We start from the raw sequence: 24,476 nt of genomic DNA on the forward strand, positions 1-24,476 counted from the left end.
TCTTTGGAAAGCACAGGTAGACCTAAGCACTGGGCCCCGGGCACCTTCTGTGCAACTGACCCCTGACCTCTGAGATTTGCCCAGGGTTCTACAGATGGAACCCAAGACTTCCTGACCCAGAGACCATTTCTGACATTTGTCTTCCCCCACGACCTCTCTAACCCATGCTAACACTAAGGATTGGTGACTGCAGGTGCTGTGGGTCCTCAAAAATAGGAGCCTTCAGGGCTCCTCATGGGGATGAGAGGCCCAGGTCCACTGAGGTTCTGACTTGTTCTCAGTCACGAATTCAGTTTCCCTGCCAGGGGCCTTTTCGCCTCCAGCTGGTGGAGTACAATTTAAAGAGACATGGAATTTAAAATGCAGGGAAGCCTGTAATGGCCAAGTTTTGATAGTAAATTAATTTTCCTTTCTCTGTTTCTACTGCAAATAAGTAGAAACCTATCTCCTGTCCCCGTCACTGATTCCCCACACACATACACGTTGGACCACACTAAGTCTGTGAGGTTCAGTGGAAAGAGTGTTAAGAGCCCAGATTCAAATCCTGATTCTGATACCTCCTCCCCTGGTGACCCTAGTCCAGTCACTTATCCTCTTGGAGGCCCCGGGCGACTCATCTGTAATGCTCACCTCACGCAGCTGTGGGGAAAGCCTTGGGTCCGCTTCTAAAAGCTGTAGTCCAGAGCCTTCCAGAGAGAGTGCGAGGCCCCAGGGGTCCCCAAAGGACCGCCAGGCTGGAGGCTGGCCAGCAGGCGTATGAGGGCCGCTCATTCAGCTTCAGGTTGCATTGTGTGGGTGCACGTTAATGGTTGATATTCCAGTCATCATCCACTTCCGAACTACAAAGGGTTTTTTCTCCCTAGAGCTTATTTCATTCACACGAAGGACTTTTCGCGTGTCTAGTCGGTCAATAAGTTTTATTTGGTGAGCTCCCAGGATGTGACTGCCCCCCTCGCCGTGGGGGCGGGGCGCAGCCTGCCAACCGCTCGGGGCGGGGCCAGTTTGCCAACCGCTGAGAGGAGGTGGGCGGGGCGCCCTCTGGGAGGGGAGAGCTGGCACTGGGGCGAGAAGGGTCCTTTGGGGCCACCCAAACACTTCCGGTACCCGTTCCGGAGGGCCCAGCCTGTGGCTTTGGGTCTCCCATAGACGGGGAGCAGATTCGGGGAACCAACCTAGTCCTGTGGAAAGGTTTCATTTCGGCTCTCAAGAGTCATGTGACCCCACGCCGAGCCCACAACCGGAGCCCAGAGGCTTCGGAAGTCCTTGGACAGTGTCTTCATTTCAATCTAACCAGAGTTTAATGATGTTCCATTGCCTGATAGTATTAGGAAATGCTTTTCGATCTTTACTCAATAAAGGAATTGATGATTAATGAATAAGACTTCAGAAGAGCTCGGGGCCGCATCATGAGCCAAATCTTTCCCATCCTGGTTATGGTTCTGAAAGCCCAAAAAATCAGTCAACAAACACGGAGTGTTTACAGTGTGCCTAGCACTGTGCTCAGGGCTAGAAATGAATAAAGATTTTTAAAAAGGCAAAATACAGTCCATGCCCCCCACAAGGAATTTGCAGTCTAATGGGGGAGACAACAAATATATAAATAAGGTATGCACAGGAAAACATGGGAAATAAAGAGGGAAAGCCCTAGAATGAAGAAAAATGGGTAAATTCTATCTTCCTGTAGAAGCTAAGATTTTATCTGGGTCTTGAAGGAAGCCAGTGAAAATAGGAGGTGAGGCAGGTCCAGGGAAAGAATTCCAGGCCAGGGGAAGAAACATCCAGCAAAAATGGGCAGAGTCTGGAGAGGAAGAGTCTGGTGTATTGACCAAAGAATAACCAGGAAGCTGTTATCATTGGAGTAAAGAATACATCGGTAAGAGAACTAGGTAGCTCAGTGGATGGAGAGCCAGGCCTAGAGATGAGAGTTCCTGGGTTCAAATGCAGCCTCAGACACTTCCTATCTGTGTGACCCTGAGCAAGTCACTTCACCCCTACTGCCTAGCCCTTCCTGCTCTTCTGCCTTGGAGCATAGTATTGATTCTGAGATGGAAGGTGAGAATTTAACAAAAGGATGAGGTTTGATGAGGCCCTTGGATTGGGTGACCTCAATGGTCTGGGTTGAGTGCTTGGACTGTAGAGCATCAGGGCAGGAGAGTGAGAGGAAAAGCCTGTTGGCCCAGAGAGGAGAGTTGTGGGCAAAAAGAGAAGGCAGGATGGAAAAACTATTGGCTCTGTCAGTAACCATTGGCATGCCTGCTATGTGCCGAGGGCTGGATGGATAGGCTAGCTATGCTGTGCCTCTCCTCTCTGTTCTGGCTCCTGTTATGTCTGTGTGTGTATGTTGGGCGGGGGTGGGGGGGGGGAACGACAGACAGAAGGGGGAATGAGAAGGAGGTGCAAAAGGATTTCCTTTCTGAGGCCTTCTTTTAGGTGTGGCCTAATGTTTGGAGGGTGGCTGATGTTTTGACCAATATGGCATTTGTTGATTATTTTTTATTCTCTATCTTTTTGGTGTGGGTGCTCTCCTGGTGCCACTGATTACAGAAAACATCAATTAATGGGGCATGTGCAGAGAAAAAAGAGACATATTCCCTCTCCCCTGTCTGAGTACAATGGAAGCAGTATGAGACATGATCTCTGACCTTGAAGTGTTCTTAATCTGTTTAAAAAGTAAAAACTAACACAAATGTTAGGCAGCAAGGTGGCTCAGTGGATGGAGAGCCAGGCCTAGAGACAGGAGGCCCTGGGTTCAAATTTGGCCTCAGATGCTTCCTAGCTGTGTGACCCTGGGCAAGTCACTTCACCCCCATCGCCTAGCCCTTATTATCGCTCTTCTGCCTTGGAACCAATTCACAATATCGATTCTATGATGGAAGGTTTAAGGGTTGAAAAGAAAGAAAGGCACTAGCACAAACCATTCTGACACAATTCAGTGCCTGTGGTGAGCCTGCTTTTGTGTGCAGGGAGAGTTCCTGGGGAGAGTTGGGATGGAAGCTGCACTTCCTAAGGATGCCCTCTGTTGTAAAAGGGTCTGAATGGGAAGAGCCCCAAAGTGCAGAGGTCCCAGCTTCGAGGAACTGGCCATCATTTAGTGTAAGGATAATGACAAGAATGAAGCTAGCATTTATATAGCATATTAAGCAAAGCTTTATGCCCCTGTTATCTCATGGATCTTCAAAACCTCCCTATGTGTAGGAGTATTATTATCCCACTTTACAGATGGGGAAACCAAGCCTTATAGAGGTTAAGTGACTTGTCTAGGGTCACACAGCAGGTATGTGTCAGAGACGGGACTTGAGCTGGAATTGTGCCAACTAGGATGGGGGCAACAGGAAAGAGAAAAGAAAGTGTGACTCCAAAAGACGTTTCAGAAGAAAAATAAATGGCATTAGTTACCGAGTAATATAGGGAATGGAGAAGGAGGAGTGCTAAAGGCCACATGAAGGTTTACGGCCCTGGAGGTACCACTTAGAAAGGTAGGAAGCATTTGTTTGGGGGCTCTCTATCTGTTTCATTGGCATTTAGAAATGATTGATTCATTTAAACTCTTTCTGTCTTAGTGACAACTCTAAGACAGAGAAGGGAAAGAGTTAGGAAAGTGAGGTTAAATGACTTGCCCAGGGTCACACAGTTAAGAAGTATCTGAACCAAATTTGAATTCCAGGCCTCCTGACTCGGGTCCTGGGCTCTATTCACTGAGTCACCTAGCTGCCCTGGTTTCATTGGCATTTTGCCATCCTTTTTCTCTCTCCCTCTTATCCTTCTCAGCTTTTTTTAATTATATGCTACAATATCAAAGCTGAAATGTCTTATAAAACTAAAGCTAATTTAATTGCTTTTTTTATTTACTAGGTGGCCTTCAAAGATAGACAACTAGAGTAGAAAATCTTGGGTTGGGAATTGGGAGACCCAAGCTAGATTTCTTCCATTAACTAACTTTGTTGTTGTTGTTTTTTAACTGTCTGAATGTGGTTTTTGTTGTTGTTGTTAGTCACTTTTTAAACAATTTGTTTCTTTGTTATGTTAAAGTTCCCAGGTATCTCTATCCTTTTCTCCCCTTCCAGAACTAAAGACAATATCACTTGAAAAAATACATATGCATATATAAAACCGTTTTGCACCTTTCTATTTTTTGGTTCTTTCTCTGAAGGTGGACACAAAAGAGTAATTCTTTAAACATTTATGTTGCTGTATATGATGCTCTCTTGGGTTCATTTTACTCTTCATAACTTCATGTATTTCTTTCCATTTTTTTCTTTAAATTAACCTGCTTGTCACTTCCCACAATCCTATGCCACCTATGCTCTAGTGAGTGGGTCAGGATCCCTTTAACAGAAAAAGGGTTCTCACTTCTGCTTTATCTTTTCACCAACCAATTCACTGCAGTCTGTCTTAGATAAGGTTCTAGAATATAGTCGTTAAAATTCTTTTGTATGACCCTAGGATGGTGTCTAAAAAAAAAACGAGCTGCTCCAAGAACCATCCTTTTTTTTAATTAAATAAGAATTTTGTAATTTCATAGATTAAATATTCTGACTTCAAGGAGCTTATATTCAACTAATTAGTAACTAAAGTATGTTTCTGGTTGAAGTATTATCCCAATATAGAAAAGTTACTTTTTCTGACCTATCAAATGGAAATTTTTAAAGCTGGCAATACATGAGTTTTTTGGACAGTATTAATAAATATGAAATCTGGGCAGGAGCCCTACTTTTGAAGATCATTACCTTTGTGACTCTGGACAGGCCACTTAACCCTTCTTGACCTCCATTTTTTTAATGTGTAAAATCAGAATTCTCTTCTGTTCTAGTTAAATACACCATGCCAGGAGCTGGAATATGAAAGTAATAAAGGCCTGGTCCCGGCCTCGTTAAGCTTCTGAACTATGCTCCTTGTGTTTGATTTGTGTATCCAGGATAGGCTTACTGCGAGACTAACCCGGTGTGTCTGCCTGAATGAGATTGTGATTTGGAAACGTTCTTCATGTGTGTGTTTTTTCTCTGTGGATTGACAGGCCGGTGACTCCCTTGGGGTTAGAGCATGCGGGGCGCCGGGGGGCTTGGAGATGGGAGGGCAAGGATGGCCATGGGCCCGGCGTCCTTTGCCACCCAATCGCCTCTTCCACTCCGTCCCTTCGGAAGGGAGGCTTAGCATCCATTCTACAACCAAAGGTAGAGTTTAAAAAAGGCTTCAGAGTGTGCTTGGGTCTGACGGTTACCTTCCTCAGTGGTTAAAACAGCTTGGCACCTGGCTGATGAAATGGGTTGAAATTGAGGTCCCTGTCGTACATCCAGATGGAAATGGCCAGGAGTAGGAGTTGGGAATGGGGGCGGGGTGGGGGGGCAGGGTGGTGGTGGTCCTAGGCTGCTGTTCATAACTCGTGGCTACGAGAAAGGAGACACATGAGAGCGCAAGAAACTCAAAGAAAGATGTTTTAAACAGGAAGAAGACAGAGCCTGAGCCTAAGGAGAAGCTGAAAATACAAGAGGGGAGATGGCTGATGGGCAGGTGGATGGAGGATGCAGGGCTGGCCTGGAGCTAGCTTTGGCAAGAAAAGGGCCACAGCTGTTGGGAAGGGGACCAGAAGATGGGGGACCTGGGAGATAGGGGGGGCCAGCTTGGCAAGAAAAGGGCCACAGCTGTCGAGATGGAGGCAAAAAAGATGTGCCGGGGGTGGGGGGGGTGATATCAAAAGATTGGTGAATGGGCAAAGTTTTAGAAATGGTAGGATGGAATGGAATCAAAGAAGCACATTGGAAGGGTTGGCCTTGGCAAGAAGTGACTTCTCGTCCTTTGATCAGGATGAGATATGCAAAGACACTGACCAGTTTCAAGGAGCAGAGTTCAAGAGAAGGCCAGGTTGAATGGTCTTAGCTTTTCCTAAGGCTCTTGTCTCCCAGGCAAATGCCTTGCATGGTATTATGGAGGGAAAAAAATCTGGTTTTGAGCTTAGTTGTCTGGATTCTGGATAGATGTGATCTTACTGTGCTGCTATTTGCTTGATTCCTTCCCTGCCTCAGTCCAGTAGAAAGAATATCAGATTTTAAATTGGAAGACTTAAGTTCCACCTCTGTCTTTGCCAGGTACCATCTCTGCGGTCTTGGGCAAGTCACATAATCTCTTCTGGGACTTTGTGTCCCCATCTGTAAATTGGAGATATAATATTTCCTCACAGAACTATGATAATGAATGAAGTGGGGTACTTCATGAAGCGAGTCAAGACACCCAGAAGTTCCAATTAATGGAACCTTAATAAATGTACCTACTGGCCAGGACAGACTTTCTTAGTAAAAGCTACCCCAAACTGAAGTTAGACAGTTTTTATAGGGTTACATCCATGCAAGAGGTTAAACGAGCTTATACAATGTAGAAAATGATATATTGCTTTAAATCATACCACAAGTGAGATATAGCCTTAGTGACCAGGGCAGAATGACCAGGGCAAGCAAGCCTTACCGTACAGAAGCCAGATGTGCCCTTAGCAGGGGCGGACAGGACATTCCATGGTATATCTTTTCTGATATTGGATTTATCCCTTCCTTAAGGAGTCATCCTTTGGGGCACATTGACCATGCATTGCTTCTGACTTTCCCCTGAGAAAGCATATTCCTAATGTCTGCTTGCTACAGGGAAAAGTAGGCTTATTGATTTAACCAATTGATCAGGGACCTAGTTTTTATTTTTATTTTTATTTTTTAGACCCTTAACTTCTGTGTATTGGCTCCTAGGTGGAAGAGTGGTAAGGGTGGGCAATGGGGGTCAAGTGACTTGCCCAGGGTCACACAGCTGGGAAGTGTCTTGAGGCTGGATTTGAACCTAGGACCTCCCGTCTCTAGGCCTGACTCTCCATCCACTGAGCTACCCAGCTGCCCCAGGCACCTAGTTTTATTTCACTTCATGAACAGTTGAGATAACTTAAAGACATATTTAAATGTCGGTAGTGGCCATTATGTGTGTCTCCTGGAAAAACAAAAGGATTAAGACGTAATGGTTCAGATCATTGGATTTTCATGAGTTAGTAAGAATGAAGGAGGGAGTGAACATTATTTATTTTGAAGCCCTTTCCTTCAAACTGTTGGAGTAAGAATGCAGATCAAAGCATATGATTTTTTTACTTTGGTTTATTTGGATTTCTATTTGGGGGATTTTGGTTTTATATGATTATTCTCTTAAAAAACAAACAATATAGACATGTTTTGTGTGGTAAAACATGTATAACCAAGACTGAATGGCTTGCCAGCTTTGGAAAAGGAAGGAGTGTGACAATTTGGATTATATAATTTTGGAAAACTTGAGTAGAAATTTCTTATTACATGTAATTGGTAAAATAAAATATCTATTAAACCCTTCCCTTCCATCTTAGAATCGATACTGTGTATTGGTTTCAAGGCAGAAGAATGGCAATGGGGGTCAAGTGACTTGCCCAGGGTCACACAGCTAGAAGTGTCTGAGGCCAGATGTGAACCCAGGACCTCCCATCTCTAGGCCTGGCTCTCAAGCCACTGAGCTACCCAGCTGCCCCCATGAAAAGTGATTTAGTAAAAGCCTTTGCTCCTTGCCAAGCACCGGGCTAAATACTAAAGGTACAGACAGATACATGTCATTTTAGTCCTGTCGTCTTGGATGTCATCAGGTTTCTATTCTTACTTCTTTAGTGAGGTGCTGGCAGAGGAGTCGGTGGTTTGTCTCCAAAAAGCCCTGAACCGTCTTCGAGAAATCTGGGAATTGATAGGCATTCCGGAGGACCAGAGGCTCCAGAGGACGGAGGTCGTCAAGAAGCACATAAAGGTGAGTGACTGGTTTTAGTTTGTGATGGATGGGCATCTGGGTGGGGGGCCGTGGAGGAGAGGGGACCAGGGGATCCTCTGAAGACACACACACACACACACACACACACACACACACACACACACACACACACACACACACACCGGAGCATCCTGTGGACAGATTCATCTTGGCTCTAGGGCCTGTTGGAAATGATGATTGCCGAAGAAGAGAGTCTAAAGGAGCGGCTCCTGAAAAGCATCGACTTCTGTCGGAGAGAGCTCAACACTCTGTGCAGGGAGTTAAGCCTCGATTCCTTTGAAGTACGTTTTCTGTCCACTCTGGGTCATTCTGAAGTGAGGGGAACCGGGCGTGGGGCCCAAAGAAGCCTGAGCCAGGAAGGGGGGGAGTCCTGGGGTGCAGGGGCTGAGCCAGAGGGCCAGCTCGAGCTAGGGAAGAAGTAGCTTCCACGGGGAGGTCGAGCCACCAAGAAATTTATACCCGGGCCTCCATATAAGTGCAGGGACACGGCCCAGGGGCAGGTGGGGAGGCCTTGGCTATGCCCCTTCAATGAGATAGGATGCTAGCCTCGGCTTCGCTGCAGGTTTTATCTGTCTCGCACCCAATCTGAGTTCCAGGAGGGCCACCCCAAGTCATTGTCCTGAAACAGAGACCCGGCGACACAGCCGACTCCCGGGAGGTCCGAGGAGCCGTTGGCATCTATCCACTTACTTGTTCCCAGAATGAGGTGCTGCCTCTTCCTCTGGCCCTAGATGGGCGCTTTTACCTAGGAGGCCTCTGGAAATCAATCCATCTGAGCGGCCCTCTGCCCCTGTGGCCAGCCTCCAGATGAGTCCCTTTGGCCTTAACTAGGCTGGCCTTGGGACAGCAGGCATGAAGCTGTTTGTTCCCCAAGCCTCCGGCCTCGCTTGATCTGTCTTGCGGCACTGATGGCCATTGCTTGATGCAGGAGAAAGAGGAGAGCACCATCTTGCAGCTCGAAAAGGATCTGCGCACTCAGGTGGAAGTGATGGTCAAGAAAAAGAAGGAGAGAATGCAAGAACTGAAAGTGCTTCGAGAACGCGACCAGGATCTGTGTGAGATCCTCTGCACACCCCTCTACAGCATCGATCTCACATCCGTCCCCAGCCTGGAGGAGCTGGAGCAGTTTAGGCGGCACCTGGCGACTCTGAATGAGACCAAGGTAGGTGGCCCGTCTCCCCCGGGGCTCTGCCCGGCCGGGCCCGCGGGTGCCGTGCCAACCCCTTGTTCTCTCATAGACGAGCAGGCGGGAGGAATTTGTGAGCACAAAGAGGCAGATCATCCTGTGCATGGAGGAGCTGGATCACACACCGGACACGAGCTTCGAGAGAGACGTGGTGTGCGAGGATGAAGACGCTTTCTGCCTGTCACTGGAGAACATCGCGGCCCTGCAGACGCTGCTGCGACAGGTGCGCAGCCCCCGCAAGCCCCCTTCCCCGTGCACGAGCCTTGAAAACAAGCAACACCACAAAGATGGCTGTCATGTGTGCTTGTACCAGATTAGTCTTATTTTTCATTAAATTAGTGCCAGAATTGTCCAAGGTTTCTGAACCAAGTTTGCTTGCCGTTTAAAGTTGTCTTCATTTGCATTAAACAGGGCTTCCTTCCCCCTCGATTTTCCCATCAAGGTTTTGATACATTCTCTGGTTTGCATAAGAATTAAATGGGAATTTTGGGAGAGTTTTGTGCAGATGACACTTGAAGGCCAGCAGAAGACAGAAAAAATTTAGAAACTCAGAAATGCATAAGTAATATAGACATAGTATTGTATAATATCAACATATTTTATCTTTTAGTACTGTAAATTTCTGTAAAGAATGTGTAAGCTAGAAAATGACACCCAAAGGCTAAAAGTGTTCACATTGACCATGACCTTAACCCAGATTTTATAGTAAGATAACGGTAAATACCCCATAAATGAAAAAGAAAAAATTCAGACTTCTTCTCCGGTACAAAGAGAGGGCCAAACATTTTTACACTAGATTACAGGGGCGCCACCCCCCTAACCCAATCCAGCTCTTTTTTTTCTCCTCTGTATTACTTCATCCATGTCTCCCCAGAATGCTTTGGATTCTTCCTATTTGTTAATCCTTTATCTTCACAATCAAAATTGGTTCAGTTATTTCTCAATGGGCATAATGTTTCTATTTTTTTTCTATGACAAATAGCAGTATTTTGGGGCAAATAATTCTTCTCATTCATCTCTGTGGGATGTGTACCCACTGGAGCCCTCGGCCGAAGGGTAGAACAATTTTATGCCTTTGCTTTGATGATTGCAGTCTGTTTTCCAGAATGGTTGGACCAGCTGGGCCAGCCTCGGTGATCGAGCCTTGTGGCTGTTTTACCTCCTTCCCACTTCTTTACTCGTCTCTTAGCACTGTTAGTTCACATCAGGCGGCTTTGGGCTTGCGTCTATAACTTTGTGCTGGGTGAATGTGTCGTCGGGGTTTGGGGATGATGTTATTCCAGAAGTAGGATCCTCACCTCAGACACGGGAGGTGCCGGGGCCTCGTAAAGTCAGGAAAGTGGCTGCCCCTTCTTTCTTTCTTGTTTTAAATGTATATTCCTGCTGTGCAACAACAGATGAAACCCTGTAAATACACCAGCATGGAATGGGAAGCTGAGGCCTGAGAAGGGGCTGCTTTGTGTAACTCTTGGCTTTTTTCGCTTTAGCTGGAAATGCGGAAAGCTCAGAACGAAGCTGTGTGTGAGGGGCTGCGCTCGCGCATCAGAGAACTCTGGGACAGGCTGCAAATCCCCTTGGAGGAGAGAGAAGCCCTGACCCCATACATGAGCGGCTCCAAGGCCAAGATAAAGAAGGCGGTAGGGAAATGTGCGGCCCCTGGCCCAAGAGCTCTAGGCCCTCTCTGGCCAGCCCACTGGGCCTGAGACAAAGGCCGGCTGGAGTGGGCTGCTTTTTCAGGGACTGGTGGTGGTGCCTCAGGGGCTTTTAGACTCTTAGAACGCACATCACACTTCCCAGGAGCCCGAACCTCCTCCCTCCAAGGCTTTGCTGCTGGGAGTTCTATCCGAGAATAGAAACCTCGGCAACCATGAAAGCCTTTGGCAGGTTGAGGGGCCCCCTCCCTGTGGGGAAGCCTGCGGCCCTGTGCTCGGGGTGACGCTCTTAAGGAGCTGACCGTTCAGCCAGGAGCCTCTCTGGTTTGTTTTGTGGTTTCCACCATCTGACTCTTTGGGACTCCTTTTGGGGTTCTCTTGGCAAAGACACTGGAGAGGTTTGCCATTTCCTTCTTCAGCCCATTTGACAGATTAGGGGTAAGGGACTTGCCCAGGGTCACCCAGCTAGGAAATGTCTGAGGCTGGATTGGAACTTGGGTCTTCCTGACTCTGGGCCAGCTCTATCTGCTGGACCATCTAGCTGGGGCTATGGTGTGTGTGCTGATCTCTCCAGGGGCCCAAGTACAACAGAGGTCCAGGAGGCTTTTGGGTGGAGAGGCTGGCCTCCCCTCATCCTCCAGGCTCAGGTGGTGACACTTTCTGGCCTTTTCTCCCTTCGCAGCTGCAAGTGGAAGTGGATCGCCTGGAGGAGCTCAAGATTCAAAACATGAAGAAAGTGGTGGAAGCAATCCGCACGGAGCTGGCTCTGTACTGGGAAAAGTGCTTCTACAGCCAGGAGCAGAGGAAAGCCTTTGCCCCCTACTACGATGGTGAGTATGGCTTGCGACTGGGCTGACAAGCATTAGCTCCTTAAAGGTGTTTTGTTGATATCTTGTTTTTACATTGTCAAAATTTCCTCATCTCCGTTTCCCAGAGAGCCATCCCAGCTAACAACTTGATTTTTTTTAACTCTTACCGTCTATCTTAGAATCAATACTGTGGATTGGCTTCAAGGCAGAAGAGTGGTAAGGGTGAGGCAATGGGGGTTAAGGGACTCATCCAGGGTCACACATTATATGGGGAATAGTCTTTTTTTTTTTTTTTTTTTTTTTAAGAAAGAAAAAAGAGGAAGAGAGAAAATCTGCAAAACTGTTCAGTATATCCAAAAAAAATTTGACTATATGCAATGTTTCCATACCCATGGACCAGTGTACCTTCATTTTTACAGGAGGCATGTTAGGGAGGTATCAAGAAATTTTTTAAAAATAAGTTTTTATTGATAATTTGTTTCCTGCCAGAGAACCATCCTACATAAGAAATAGTATTTTTAAAATAATAATAATAATAATAAATTTAAGATAAAAGGTACATTTAAATTAGAATATTAATTTTTAAGACATGAGTAGATCCAAGTGAAATTTAAATAAGATATAGTGCCTGCCCTTATAGAAGTTCTAGTCTTAATAGGAAGGATGTGGCATATTCATAAATAATGATAATATCTATAAATCCATAAGTGGTAAGGTAGAACTCCACTATTACATCTCTGCTATATAAAGATCATTCTCTGTGTGCCTTGGCACTGGGTGTTTCCTCCCTCCTCAGGTCCCTGCCTCCTGGAAAGCCCAGGGCCGCCCCCCCAATTAGTGCTGCCCCGAGTTAGTGCCACGCCGCTCGAGATCGCTGTGTTTGCTTCTCTGTTTGACTCTCTTCTGCTCCCCCCAAAATAAGCAACCACTGAGTCCTTTTGTCTGTCCCCAGCGTTAACACAGTCCCTGCACGGTTTGGGGGTTGGGAGAATGGGTGAAAAGTGAGGCAGGGTCTCAAACCTATGATTTCATTCATTTGGGGAGCTTCGTGGACAGGAAAATCCCTCCCCTGCTGCAGATCAGCCATGTTTCAGCCATGATATCTCAGAACTGCCCAGCATCATATAGCCAGCCTGTGGCTGGAGCAGGGCCAGGGCACCTTGGACATAGGGCCTCCAGGCCGGGCCCCCTCATGCCTGCTCCTGGCCTCTAGTAGGTGCTGTTTGGAGGCTATTGTAGTCCAGAGTTTCCCTTGTGAGGATTTATACCTGGGGGACAGCGAGAGGAATGGCAGGGAGAGAGGAGAGAGGACTGAGGTAGGATGAGGAACCTCTAAACCTGTGTGGAGGGGGTGGGGAGGTGTCCTCAAGGCCACTGAAGAGAAGTCAGAGCCGAAGGTGGAGATGGGAGGGCGAAGGAAAGCCAGAGACGGTCTCGGGCAGCCAGAGGAATGGGAGAGGGGACCTTGGGGAGCCCTTGAAGCGGAGGAGAAAGGGGATCCCCAAAGGAGGTCGAGGAAGAGAGGCCTGATGGAGAAAAGAGAACATGGGGCTGGAACAGGAAGTGGGACGGAGCCCCAAGGGAGCAGAGAGCTTTTTCACAGTTTCCCCTGGAAATAGAGAAGAGAAAGCCAGGGAGGGCCATTGGAGGGTCAGATAGTAGGTGGGGTGACCCAGGAAAAAGAGCAGAGGGGCAACGAAAGGCGCCTGAGAGAGAAGGAGCCACGGGTAGAACAAGGACCTAAAGAAGGTGTCGAGCCATTGGCATCCAGCGGAGGAAATCCATGGAGCCGAGCATCCCCGTCTGAGAGCTGAGGCCTGAAGGAGTCGCCTCATGTCCCCCCAGGACAGAGATCGTGTGTGCAGAAAGGGGAAGGGAAGGGGCCCTGCTTTCTAGCCATGCCTTTGGGACCTGTCGCATATAGCCTGGAGAGGCACTATCCAATGGGGAGAGTGTATGGGCTCCTGAGGAGGGAGTCAGCCTTCAAGCCCTCCTCTTTATTTTTAAAACCCTCATCTAATGTTTTAAGGGTCAATACTACGTATTGGTTCTAAGGCAGACGAGTGGTACGGACTAGACTAGACGATGTGGGTGAAGTGACTTGCCCAGGGTCACCCAGCTAGGAAGAGTCTGAGGCCAGATTTGGGCCTCCTGTGTCTAGGCCTGGCTCTCCATCCTCCAACCTCCTAACTGCCCCCCCTCCCATCCTTTAAAAACAAAATGCAGCTCACACGCCGCCCTTCCAGCTGTCCTTCCCCTGACCCCAGGCCTCCCGTCTCTACTCCATCGCAGTTTCCCTCCCGGCCTCATCCCTGATCAAGACCGTTCCCTCCCATGTCACCGCCGATCTCTTCCTGGGCATTTCCGGGGTCTTCAGTTCTCATCCTTGGCCGTCGGGTGGATGTGGTGCCTCTCCCTGACCCTTCACCCTGGACGCTCTGTCCTGGAGCCTCGTCAGCTCCCCCAGGCGGGCAGAGTGACGGCCAGCCTCTGCCTTGGACGTCAGGCCTGCTTCCCCCCTGCCCGCTGGGCACTTGAAATGGTTCTTAGGCTAGAACGGCTCCCGTGCCGCCCTCTTCCTCATTGGGGCCCAAAGCCGCCGTCTCCTGCCCAGGCTCGACGTTGCCGGGGAGGTCCATCTGCGGGTGTCTGCGGCAGGCTGACCCTATTCCCAGCATTCATTTAGAGTATTTTCCCGTGGTTACACGATTCATGCTCTCACAATTCCATGGGTTTTACTTGTGTCATCCATCCAGACCTATTTCCACGTTATTGATATCTGCTCTGGGGTGATTGTTTAGAGTCCACGTCCCCAGTCATGTCCCCATTGACCCATGTGGTAGATCACATGTTTTTCTTTTGCGTTTCTGCTCCCACAGTTCTTCCTCTGAATGTGGCTAGTTTTCTTTCTCATCAGTCCCTCAGAATAGTCCTGGGTCATTGCATCGCTGCTGGTACAGAAGTCCCTTATGTTCGATTGTGCCACCCTCCCTCCCTCCCTTTAAGGCGGCTCTCGAGCCCCCTCGTCCCTGGAGCCTTCCCCAGGCCTTTCCCCCTGTCCTTCGATGCTCCCCCAGGAAGGGTTGTTGGCCCTTTTGGGTCCGCATCCTGGCATGGAGCGGTCCCTTAGCGGAGGCTTAGCCATCCCTTCCCAGTGAGAGGAGGAGCCGTTGGGTTTTAGGGGTGAAAGCAAGCGAGGGAGGAGGCCGGCTTTGGCTCCTCGCTCGGGGTGCTCCAGAAGGGGGACGGGAGGAGAAGGCGGGCTAGAGAGACGCTTCCCTGGACTCTTGTGCCCCCGCAGAGGACTACACGGAGACGCTGCTGCAGCTCCATGACGCCGAGCTCGTGCAGCTGAAGCACTACTACGAGGCTCACAAGGAGCTCTTCGAAGGCGTCCAGAAGTGGGAGGACAGCTGGAAGCTCTTCCTGGAGTTTGAGGTACTTCATGAGCGCGCGGCGTGCCTGGCCAGGAGGCTGCCCTCTCCCACCGCGCCCCGAGGCCGGCTCTGCCACGCCGCTGTGCTCACAGCCTGGCTCGTGTCTCCTGAAGGGTCAGCTGGGTGGGATGGAAGGCCTGGAAGGAAGCATGTGCTGCCACCGGCATTCGCCAGGTGGTCTCCTTCCATCTAGAATCAATACCGTATATTGGTCCCAAGGCAGAAGAGCAGTCAGGGCTGGGCAATGGGAGTGAAGTGACTTGCCCAGGGTCACCCAGCCAGGAAGTGTTTGAAGCCAGGATCTTTTCTCACTAGGTCCGGCTCTCTAACCACTGGGCCACCCAGCTGCCCCCTGGACCACAAGTTCTAACAGAAGTCTTTTGTCCGCAGAGAAAAGCCTCGGACCCAAGCCGATTCACAAATAGAGGTGGAAATCTCCTGAAGGAAGAGAAGCAGAGAGCCAAGCTCCAGAAGACTCTCCCTAAGGTACGCCCTGTTTCCTGGCCTCCCACAGGACCCTTCTCACCCCACAAAAGTGGCCCCTGGAGAATTTTTGACTTCATGCCAGTCCCTAGGAGGAGATGGAGGCTGCCGGGGGCACTTCCTGCAGAGTGGCCCAAGGAATAAATCCCCACTGAGCCGCGGGGCCCCCCGGAGACCTCCTTGTCCCGGCCTTGGCCCTCACTAGCGTGGCTCCTCTGGAGCTCCCCCGTCCCGAGGCCACAAAACTGGCCTGTACCGGGCAGCCTTTCCCCAGGCCGGCGTGGGCTCTGCTGCCACTTTTGCCTTTCCTCGGGCAGTCTGTGCCAGGCCCGCCTGAGAGCGAGGAGGAGGAGGCTCTCCATCTTCCTCCTGTCCTTCCTCCTCTGTGGTTGTGAATAAACCCCGCTAGGTGATGGAGCGCGCCCCGACGCCCCAGGACTTCCCCTGAAGCGCTCTGTGGGCTCCCGGGTGAGGCCCGCCGCCCTGACGTGTCTCTTTGTGGCGTAGCTGGAGGAGGAGCTGAAGGGCCGGATCGAGCTGTGGGAACAGGAGCGCGCGCAGGCCTTTGTGGTGAACGGGCAGAAGTTCATGGAGTACGTGACGGAGCAGTGGGAGCTGCATCGCCTGGAGAAGGAGAAGGCCAAGCAGGAGAGGGTGAGGGCCGGGCCGGGGGGCCGGGGGCCGCGGGGCGGCCTGGCAGGGACTGAGCCCTGCCTTTGGGCCTTTCTCTTGCAGCAACTCAAGAAGACCCAGCAAACGGAGGCGGAGATGCTGTACGGCAGTACTCCCCGGACGCCCGGCAAGCGGCGAGGCCCGGGCCCCAACACACCCGGCAAAGTCCGCAAGGTAGAGGAGGGCGCCCTCTGCGGGAGGTTCCCCGGGCCGGAGCCAGTCTGCTGAGGTCCCGTGACAGGTGGTGAGGCGCTTGTCCTCGGCGCTTAGAGCGCCAGCACATAGAATGGCCCTAGACGGGTTTAGAGTTTCTCAGGAAGTCCAGTTAAATGAGTTGGAATGTGACGCTATAGGTGGAGGCATCAAGGCTGTGCGGCGGACAGAGCCCTAGACCCGCTGGGCCACCCTGGGCAAGGCCCTTCACTCCCTTCCGCCTCAGTTTCCTCTTCTGTAAAAGGGGGAGGATCTCAGGCCTTCCCTCCCCAAGTTGTTGGCGAGGTGATAGCTCGGGGTGCTGCGGACATCCGTGGCAGCCTCTCGGAGAAGGCCTGGAAGGCCGGGCGTCTTTGAATGATGAAGGAGAACAAAGGGCGCTCCTGGGTCCTGGGCATTTCCACAAATGACCAGACCGGACATTCCGGGGAGCCGGAAGCGCTTTTGTGTTACAGGATCTCCAGTTATTCTAGTTTATTCTTGAACTTGACAAGCATTTTGCTCTGGGATGCTTTTCATTTCACATATGTTACGTTTCTAGAGCCCGGCGCAACGTCTGGCCCTCGAGAAGCACTTCATGAGTACTGGGGGGGGGTGGGGGAGGTGCCCTTCGCCCTGCTCTGGGGGCCTGGTCTTCTGGGGGTGTCAGAGCTGGAGGCGATTGCCTAGTGCCCCCCCCCCCAAGGCCATCTCATCATGGCCATGGTTTTACATTTACATAACAAATAAGGACGTTTTTTAAAAAAAAAAAAGCCTTTTGTGTAGGGGCTGTAAAGTGACACATGGCCACGGCATCCTCTGCCTCTGTTCCTCTCTCTGGTCATGGATGCTACGCTATAGTCTGGCCTATGAGAGCAAACAATTTTATTTCTATTTTATTTTCTTCCAGACGTGAGCTTTCTAGCTCAAATTTGTTTTGAATAAAGTTCAGATTCCTTTACACATTTAATTGACACCTTTTTTTTTTTTTTTTTAACTACTGGTCCTTCATTCAAGGCTTGTGTCCATGTGCTGTGAAGAGAATTTTGTATAGAATTATTTAAAACATTGTAGCAGCTGATTTTAATAACTAGGTACTAACAGGAATATATTGTAGGAGCTGTTGGTCTTGCTTCCTTTCCTGTGAGCATTTCTGCTCTATCTCCAGTTTTGAATGATGTGCATTTAAATTAGTGGCTTGCTTTTTTCCCCAGCATTCCAAATTTAGTTAATACATGGTGCATTCACATTTGGGTTGGCAAGTTTACTTTGCAAAGTTGCCTTGAAAGGGGAATTATTTTTCGGATTTGTATCAAATGGTTCAAGTTATAAGTTGAAACTTGCACTAACTTGTCAGGACGTTAGTTAGGCCCTATTGCATGTCATAGGTTCCTCTCTGGACGGGATGAATGCCTCATCCCACGTAGTCGCTTTGTTCAGGTGCCCCCTTCCTGGCCTGCTCTCCTGGACAGGAGAAGGTCCAGAAATGAGGATGTTAACATGTCGCTGGCCCAGGCTGTGCCACTAACCTCCCTGCTCTTCCCCTTCAGCTTAATGCCACCACCGTGTCCTCCGCCACTCCCAATAGCACCATGCGCTCCATCTTTGGCGGGACTGTCTACCATTCCCCAGCGGCCCGCCTGCCGCCCTCCGGAGGCAAGGTCAGTCTGTGGGGTGCATGCGCTGTTCTTGCACTAACTCATCCCCCCAACAACTATTCCACGTTGTTCTAGCCGGGCATCCCCGAGCCGCTCATTGTCTCGTGAGGCGTAGTTAGGCTGGACTAGCCCATGGCATTACTATCTGGTGTCGTATCTGCCTGGCTCAGGAGGCCGAGGGTCTGGGGAGGGTCCCTGCTGGCCCTGAGGGCCCTCATGAAGTCACGGATGCTGGAGCAGAGACAGACATCGGTGCTCTACGAGTGCTGTCTGGCCTAGAGCTTTCAAGGGGGAGGTGGGGAAGGAGGGCTTGGCATGGCCCATTCCAGATGGGAGTGTTTGGTAAAGAATCGAGCACTCCCATTCTGAATAAAACCCCAAAGACTTCAACAGCGCAGCAGCTCTTGCACCCTATTCCAGTGGCTTAGGCTAGCAGGTGCAAGGTCGGGCTCCACGATTGACTGTCTGATCTGTAGGGGCCAGCCTAGCCGAGCCCCTGCCCAGAGGGTCATCGCCAGGTTGGCCACAGGGTTGTGCGTTTTTGGGGCAAGCATCACACAGTCGATTATAGAGGGGTGGCCATCTGCCATGCCGACGGAAACCTGACCCCAAAAGAGCACTCTATCCAAACACGTTATCATCCTCTTAAATGTTTGGGGTGGCTTTAGACACGGTCACAACGGTTCATGCGAAGGATAACTTACCTTCTTCTCCTTGTTTCCTTTGGGCAGCCATCCAGGACTCCCAGCCGCCCGGGGCCAAGGACGGCCCCTCTGGGCAGGCAGGGGCACAACAAAGAGAACATTGAGTTGAGTGGCAGCATCCTGACCGGTGGGTGTCCCTACTCGACCCCTCTCCAGCGTAACCTCACCGTTAATTCTGTTGCCAGCACCTATTCTGAGTTTGCGGTAATTTACCTTTTCTAAAATCTACCAATCCCTGGGGAGCACACAGTCAGGGCGGGGTGGGGAGAGCCAAGGGGGACACAGCTCCTCTGCCGGGGCAGGGTCAGCTCTGGGCGGAGAAACCTCTTTTGGTGGGAAGTCCTGTGCAGGAGGACGATTGGTGACGATGATCGGACGTCTAAATTAAATCCTTCTGTCCGAGACAAAGCATCCCTTAGCTGCAGAAGGACAGGCCCCTGAACTCACATTCATGTAGTGACCACCTGGGTGCTCTCTTGGTGGAGTTCTTGGTAACCGTCTCACTTCTTTGTTCTGTAGAAGGACCCCTCCCTCTTTGACTGCTCATCTGTGGGCTCTCAGGTGTGTATGTCCCTGCATGTCCCCTCTTCCTCCACACCTCCCGAGTAGCTCTGCCGGGAGACGCTCTGTACTAACCCTGGCCTCAGCCCCGTTCCCAGAGCCTACCGGCGCAGGGGAGCAGGAAAGCCTGGTGAGGAAGCTTAGAACGGGACTGTGGGCTTTCTCGAGTCCTTAATGCTCAGTTGTCTTTTATAAAAACTTGCTTCCGACCTCCACCTCCACTCAGGCAGCTCTCTTCCTGGGGCAGCTCCCCACCCCGAGCTGGGAGCACAGGCCTGGGGGCCCCAGGCACTGTTTGGGGAGAGAAGGGACGGAACCCTGACTGTGTGCTTCCTGTATTCAATTCCTTTGGGCCTGTGTGTTGATTATTTCATGGAGTATATGCCTCACTAACCCCTGTCCCCGAGACTGCTTCCTTTCTGTCCGCTGTAAGCTAGCTAACGCTCCTTTGCCTGCTTTCCCGTTTCTGCTACACGACGCTGCTTGGATATTTGAGGCACTGAAGGGCCGAGATTTTCCAGACTAGCACTGCATGCTGATCCAAGCACCGTACCGGGTTCGAGACCCTTATGCCTTGGTTTGCTATCCTCCCCCCATTTACCCTCTAACAACAGCTATTAACACCTGTAATCGAACGAGGCCAAGCTTGCGATGCTCCCCTTTCCCTCATTAGGAGGAGCGAGGCCGTTGTCACTCCTTCAGGCCCTGCCTTTTCAGTCATCAGGCTCCCAGGCCGCGTGGGGAGGCCCAGGGATGGTGACATCAGATGCCTTATGCCGGGGTCACGGCAGGAAGCAGATTCCTTCAGAATATCATAGTTTAGGAATTTGGCATCATTGCCTCTTCAGTTATTGAAATGTAGGGGTTTTTTTGTTTTTGTTTTTGTTTTCAAAAAAAAGCCTCTTTTCTGGATTTAGCTCCATCTCTGAAAGGGTGACCTTTGCAGCAGTGATCACCGAGATAACCTAAGAGTTGCTGAGGCCACTCCCTCGTTCTCTCAGTCTTGCACAGGCCAGAACTATTGAAGAAGTCTAACCCCAGGGGCAGCAAGCCAGGTCTGGAGATGGGAGGTCCCGAGTTCAAATGTGCCCTCAGGTGTTTCCTAGCTCTGTGTCCTTGGGCAAATCGCTTCACCCCAATTGCCTAGCCCTTACTGTTCTTCTGCCTTGGAACGGATACTTTAGTACTGATTCTAAGTCAGAGTTTTAAAAGAAACAAGTAACCAGTATTCCCTTTGGGCCCAGGTGTTCCCATGCCTGGTGTTTCCGGGAAGATCTCCTGAGGAGCCACAGCTTTGCCTTCCCCACTGTCTGTAGTCCTGCCTGTTTCAATCTAACATCCATTAACATCTTCCTATAACTAACTTGGCCTTTCCCTTCGCCTACCATGTGCTCCAGCATGAGATGAAATCATCAGCAGGTCACAGGGCTTTCAGCCCCAGGGATTGGTAGATCTGCGGGCCCTGATCAGTAGAGGGATCACGGGCCGCTGCTTCGTCCCCTTTGCTGCCCTGGGCTCCAGCTCTTCGCCTTGTCCACAGAGCTTTTTGGGGCTCCATTTGGGCCTTTCTGTTTTACAGAAGAGGCTCTTTCCCAACCCAGTGTGACTTGGGGGGTATGCATGTGCATCTGAGCATTTTCTGTGACTAACTGAATGCACAAAGCCTGACTCGTGTCCTTAACACAGCTTTGGCTGGGACTGATGACTATGATCTGACCCGTGTCCACATCACGGTGACATCCTCTCCCCTGCTTGCCATTCTGAGAAGCCTGGCTGTCTCTTGCCATTGGGACTCCCCAGAGCTGCTGTGCTGACAGGGAGGGGGAAAGAAGAGTCCCTCACTCATCGGGCAGCTTCCTGGGCTTCTCACCCCCAGTCCTCGCCTAGCTTTCCTGACTCCTTTTCTCTTCCAACAGCGAGAACTTTCAAAGGCTTCCAGATCTGACGTCCCTTCTCGAATCCTCAATTCTACCAATATCCAGTCCTGAGATGGCCCTCAGCATCCTCCCCATTGTGGCTTCCCTGTGCCAACACTGGACCTAAAGACCTAAAGACACTGGGATGGCTTGTGTACATATTTTATATATATATATATACAAATCTCTCTTTTATTTCAGGCTTATTTTCAATTAAGGAGATGTTTAAACCAATGACTGGATCCAAAGCTCAGGGTCTGATAAAAGATTACAACCATTGTGGACAAGCCTTTTATAGGCCCAGTTGGTCCTAGAGACATAATCAGAAATTCTTCCTCATTGACTCTTAAAGTAAAACTAGTATGGTGTAAATAGCTCAAAGTGTAAATTTGAATATTCTAAAAGTCCTAGAGTTTTTACTCTGTTCCTCGACTTACTGAAGTGAGTTTAAGAATGTCATTTTTGTTCCTTTAGTGGAATAGAAGATGACTGATGGAATCTCTCCTTTGTATAGGTTATACATTTTCACTATGTAATTTTGGCTCATGAACTAATAATTAAAATGTTTTCATTTTGTGGATTTTTAATGAATTAACCCCTTTAGTTTTGTTCTCTTCTCTCAAAGGGATATCTCCTTCACTTTCATCACTTAGGAAAGCCTACTGACTATAAGTACAGTCCATATAATCTGCTTCTTTATTTGAAATAGATAGTGTATAAGGAAAACACAAATTACTGCCAAAGAACTGACTGTGGAAGATTAGGGGAAATCCCTGGACGGAAGAGAACTTGCCCTGTCCCTTCTTCCCACCTTCTCTATTTATGTTGTCTTTAGTTATGTCGGTTGTTACGCCTCTTTCCTCTCCAAAAAAGTTAAGCCCATGAGCCTTGTGTGTGTGTCTATGGTCATGTTCCTTCTACTCGGCTCTCCTTCTGTCTGAATGTCCGTCTTCCTCTCGTGCGTTAAGGGGGGAAGTTACAAAATTGGTTCTTGATTTTACGAGTAAACATCTGGAATTCTCTTTCTAATGCTAGGGAGCTGCTTTGTACTGTTCACAATGCTGAAGAATCATGCTGATGTACTTGATCACCCTGGCTCTCCCCAAAGCACTATCTTATTCTTTGCCTGGGTCTTTCTTCAGTTTGTATGCCTGAGCACATGCTGCTATGTTTATCACATTAAATGGTTCTCAAAAGTTTGTGTGTGGATTTGTTTTGTATAGTTGCTAGTCACTTCACAGCAGCCATCTAAGGCAGCAGCTCTTTCCCACAGGAGGCCTCTTTACAAAGGACTCTCCAACTACTGTCCAGGCCTTCTAGAACTCTGTGCATATAAATGTGTAACTTGTGCATAGGATTCTGGGTAAAGAGCCTAGAAGGAACCTTCAAAACCTTAGTCCAATTTCCCTCCATCTGCAGATAAGAATAAAAGGCTTGGAGAATCCAGTTCAAGGCAATTTGTCTGCCACTCACAATGACTACTACTTGCAGGGAGGCAAAGCTGGGATCTGCACCCAATTCCTCTCCAGTGTACCATATTGCTTCCTGATAAAAGAAAAATAACCATGTAAAACAAATGAATATACTTTATTTACATGACAAAAGTTGATACTATATAAAAATAAGGGGTTTTTGGGGGGAATTCAACATATAAACTGGGACACCTCTCTATTTTACAAATCAATCAGAATTAGAAAAAAAGTAGAGCTTTATTTCATAGTATAACAAACCATCAATGATAGTAATAGTTGGGCTTTGGAAAGTGAGAATGTCTCTACACAGGAACCAAAACAGTTGTTTCCTCTTTCACCTGAGGCCCAAGAACTTATTTTAAAGATCAAGAATCCCGAAGTAGAATGGAAAGAGCCCTGAACTGAACAGAGGATAAAGGGTTGTCACACATCTTCTACTCGTTCTCTGAGCAAATAATTTGCTGTCTTTTGTAAGAGGGAGATTTTAGATATTATAAATATATACTTAAAGTGTGGCTGCCAGGAATCAACATTTCAGATTGATTCCGTAATTAAATTAGACCCAAGTCAGGACTGGGTTTAAGGTAGTTTACAATTAGGAAAGTAAAGGGTAGGGAAATAGAGTGAGGGAGAGGCTAGTCCAGGCCTGCAGAGGCCTGGACGGAGAGAGAAGGTTAGAAGGCTAAATGAGGCTACATAGTCACAAGGCCTAGCAACCAGATAGGCAAGAGCCTACTCAAAGGTAGAGTTTGGAAATGCCAAGGTAGGCCAAGGAAGTCAGCCTAACTTACCCACGTGACCATTCAGAGTAGAAGCTGCCTGAGGTGTCAGCTGAGATCCTTCAGTGCCAAGTTCAAAGCTGGAACTCCCCTTGCAGGAAGTAACCAACATACTTGGTGTCTCTTGTCACTTCCTGTGGGTCCACCTCTAATTCAAGTGGACAAATGGCAGCCTCTACACTGATTTGGACTGCCCAAAGGGCAGTCTCTTGTTCTTGATTTGTTACTGTCATGTGTGGGTAACTCATTTCCCCTCCCCACTAAGGGAGGTGGGGATGACCTCATCTCTCTGCCTAGGGTAAGTAGAGTTTGACTATAAATGGGCTAGAGCTAATTCTAGTTACACACTTTGGGGACTCGTAGCCTACTTACTATCTAAAGGAGGTTCACAAGTTGAAGGCTTTCTGGCTTGACATTTTTTTCTAGTAGTGCCAAAAATGTAGCACATTATGCAGTAAAAAATGATCCATTAAGTTGGGAGGATTATAGGAAAGCAAATCAGTTCAACAAAAGATTTGAAACATTTCTGAAGTCAGTATCAAGGTTTTCCTTCTGAAAAGTACTCTTCTCCCAACCCCTAAATATAGCTATACTTCCCAAGCCTAAGTAAATGTTAGCATTCTGTTCCTAATCTAGGAGCCAAAAAGTCTTTAGCATGAATTTGGTAGTCTTGACAGTTAGACTGAAAACTGACCTTGTGTTGATGCATAATAAACTTATCTGACCACAAATAGGAATGTGATGGAAGATTTGCAAGAATCCCCGGAGTTGACTTTCTTTTCCCACGAACACTTCCTACAACCTTTTTCCATTTCAAAATGGCCAAATGTTTGGGATTTCTTCCCAAACATCTTGGATTCTTCCTGCACTGAGTCTTGTCTCAGGCTTTACTCTGCTGGGAAATGCCCTTGGGGGACAGGTAGGCAGTGCCAGCCCCACTTTACAACAATGTAAAGGTTTTAAAAGCTGGCCTCTAACTGAAGAGAGGTGCATCACCTTAGGTGTAGATTATGAATATTTTTTGTCTTCAGCAAAACCCCTTAAACCAAGATATGGGGAGGGTTGTACAGAACTGTAACAGCTTTGACCCTAAAGTTAAAAATATGTACCTGCCATTTGATTTCAAAACTGCCAAATATAGGAGGT

At 48.9% G+C, this 24,476-nt stretch overlaps 1 protein-coding gene across 3 annotated transcripts; it reads left to right on the plus strand.

The window, feature by feature from the left end:
- Positions 1-2,383: 2,383 nt before the first annotated feature.
- Positions 2,384-21,204, plus strand: LOC123236206 (protein regulator of cytokinesis 1-like). 3 transcript variants are annotated; one of them, XM_044662498.1, is made up of 15 exons: positions 2,384-2,394; positions 7,656-7,788; positions 7,968-8,090; positions 8,738-8,971; positions 9,048-9,218; positions 10,483-10,632; positions 11,330-11,477; positions 14,758-14,894; positions 15,284-15,379; positions 15,884-16,030; positions 16,112-16,222; positions 17,791-17,901; positions 18,630-18,806; positions 19,122-19,163; positions 21,080-21,204. In XM_044662498.1, exons 1-15 carry the CDS (start codon positions 2,384-2,386, stop codon positions 21,149-21,151), a joined length of 1,863 nt encoding a protein of 620 aa, XP_044518433.1. In that variant the 3' UTR covers positions 21,152-21,204. The 3 variants fall into 3 exon arrangements, with proteins under 3 accessions (XP_044518433.1, XP_044518434.1, XP_044518435.1); XM_044662499.1 differs by lacking the exon at positions 19,122-19,163; XM_044662500.1 differs by lacking the exons at positions 7,968-8,090; positions 19,122-19,163 and having other exon boundaries at positions 18,630-18,729; positions 21,080-21,179.
- The last annotated feature ends 3,272 nt before the right edge of the window (positions 21,205-24,476 follow it).

Source organism: Gracilinanus agilis, chromosome 2, assembly GCF_016433145.1.
Source record: "Gracilinanus agilis isolate LMUSP501 chromosome 2, AgileGrace, whole genome shotgun sequence".
NCBI lineage: Eukaryota > Metazoa > Chordata > Mammalia > Didelphimorphia > Didelphidae > Gracilinanus > Gracilinanus agilis.

Bases quoted from the DNA above. Each gene is read 5' to 3' on its own strand.
- LOC123236206 (XM_044662498.1), top strand. The intron at 9,219-10,482 runs GTGCGCAGCCCC...TTTTCGCTTTAG, and splicing joins TGCAGACGCTGCTGCGACAG to CTGGAAATGCGGAAAGCTCA. The intron at 16,223-17,790 runs GTAGAGGAGGGC...CTTCCCCTTCAG, and splicing joins CACCCGGCAAAGTCCGCAAG to CTTAATGCCACCACCGTGTC.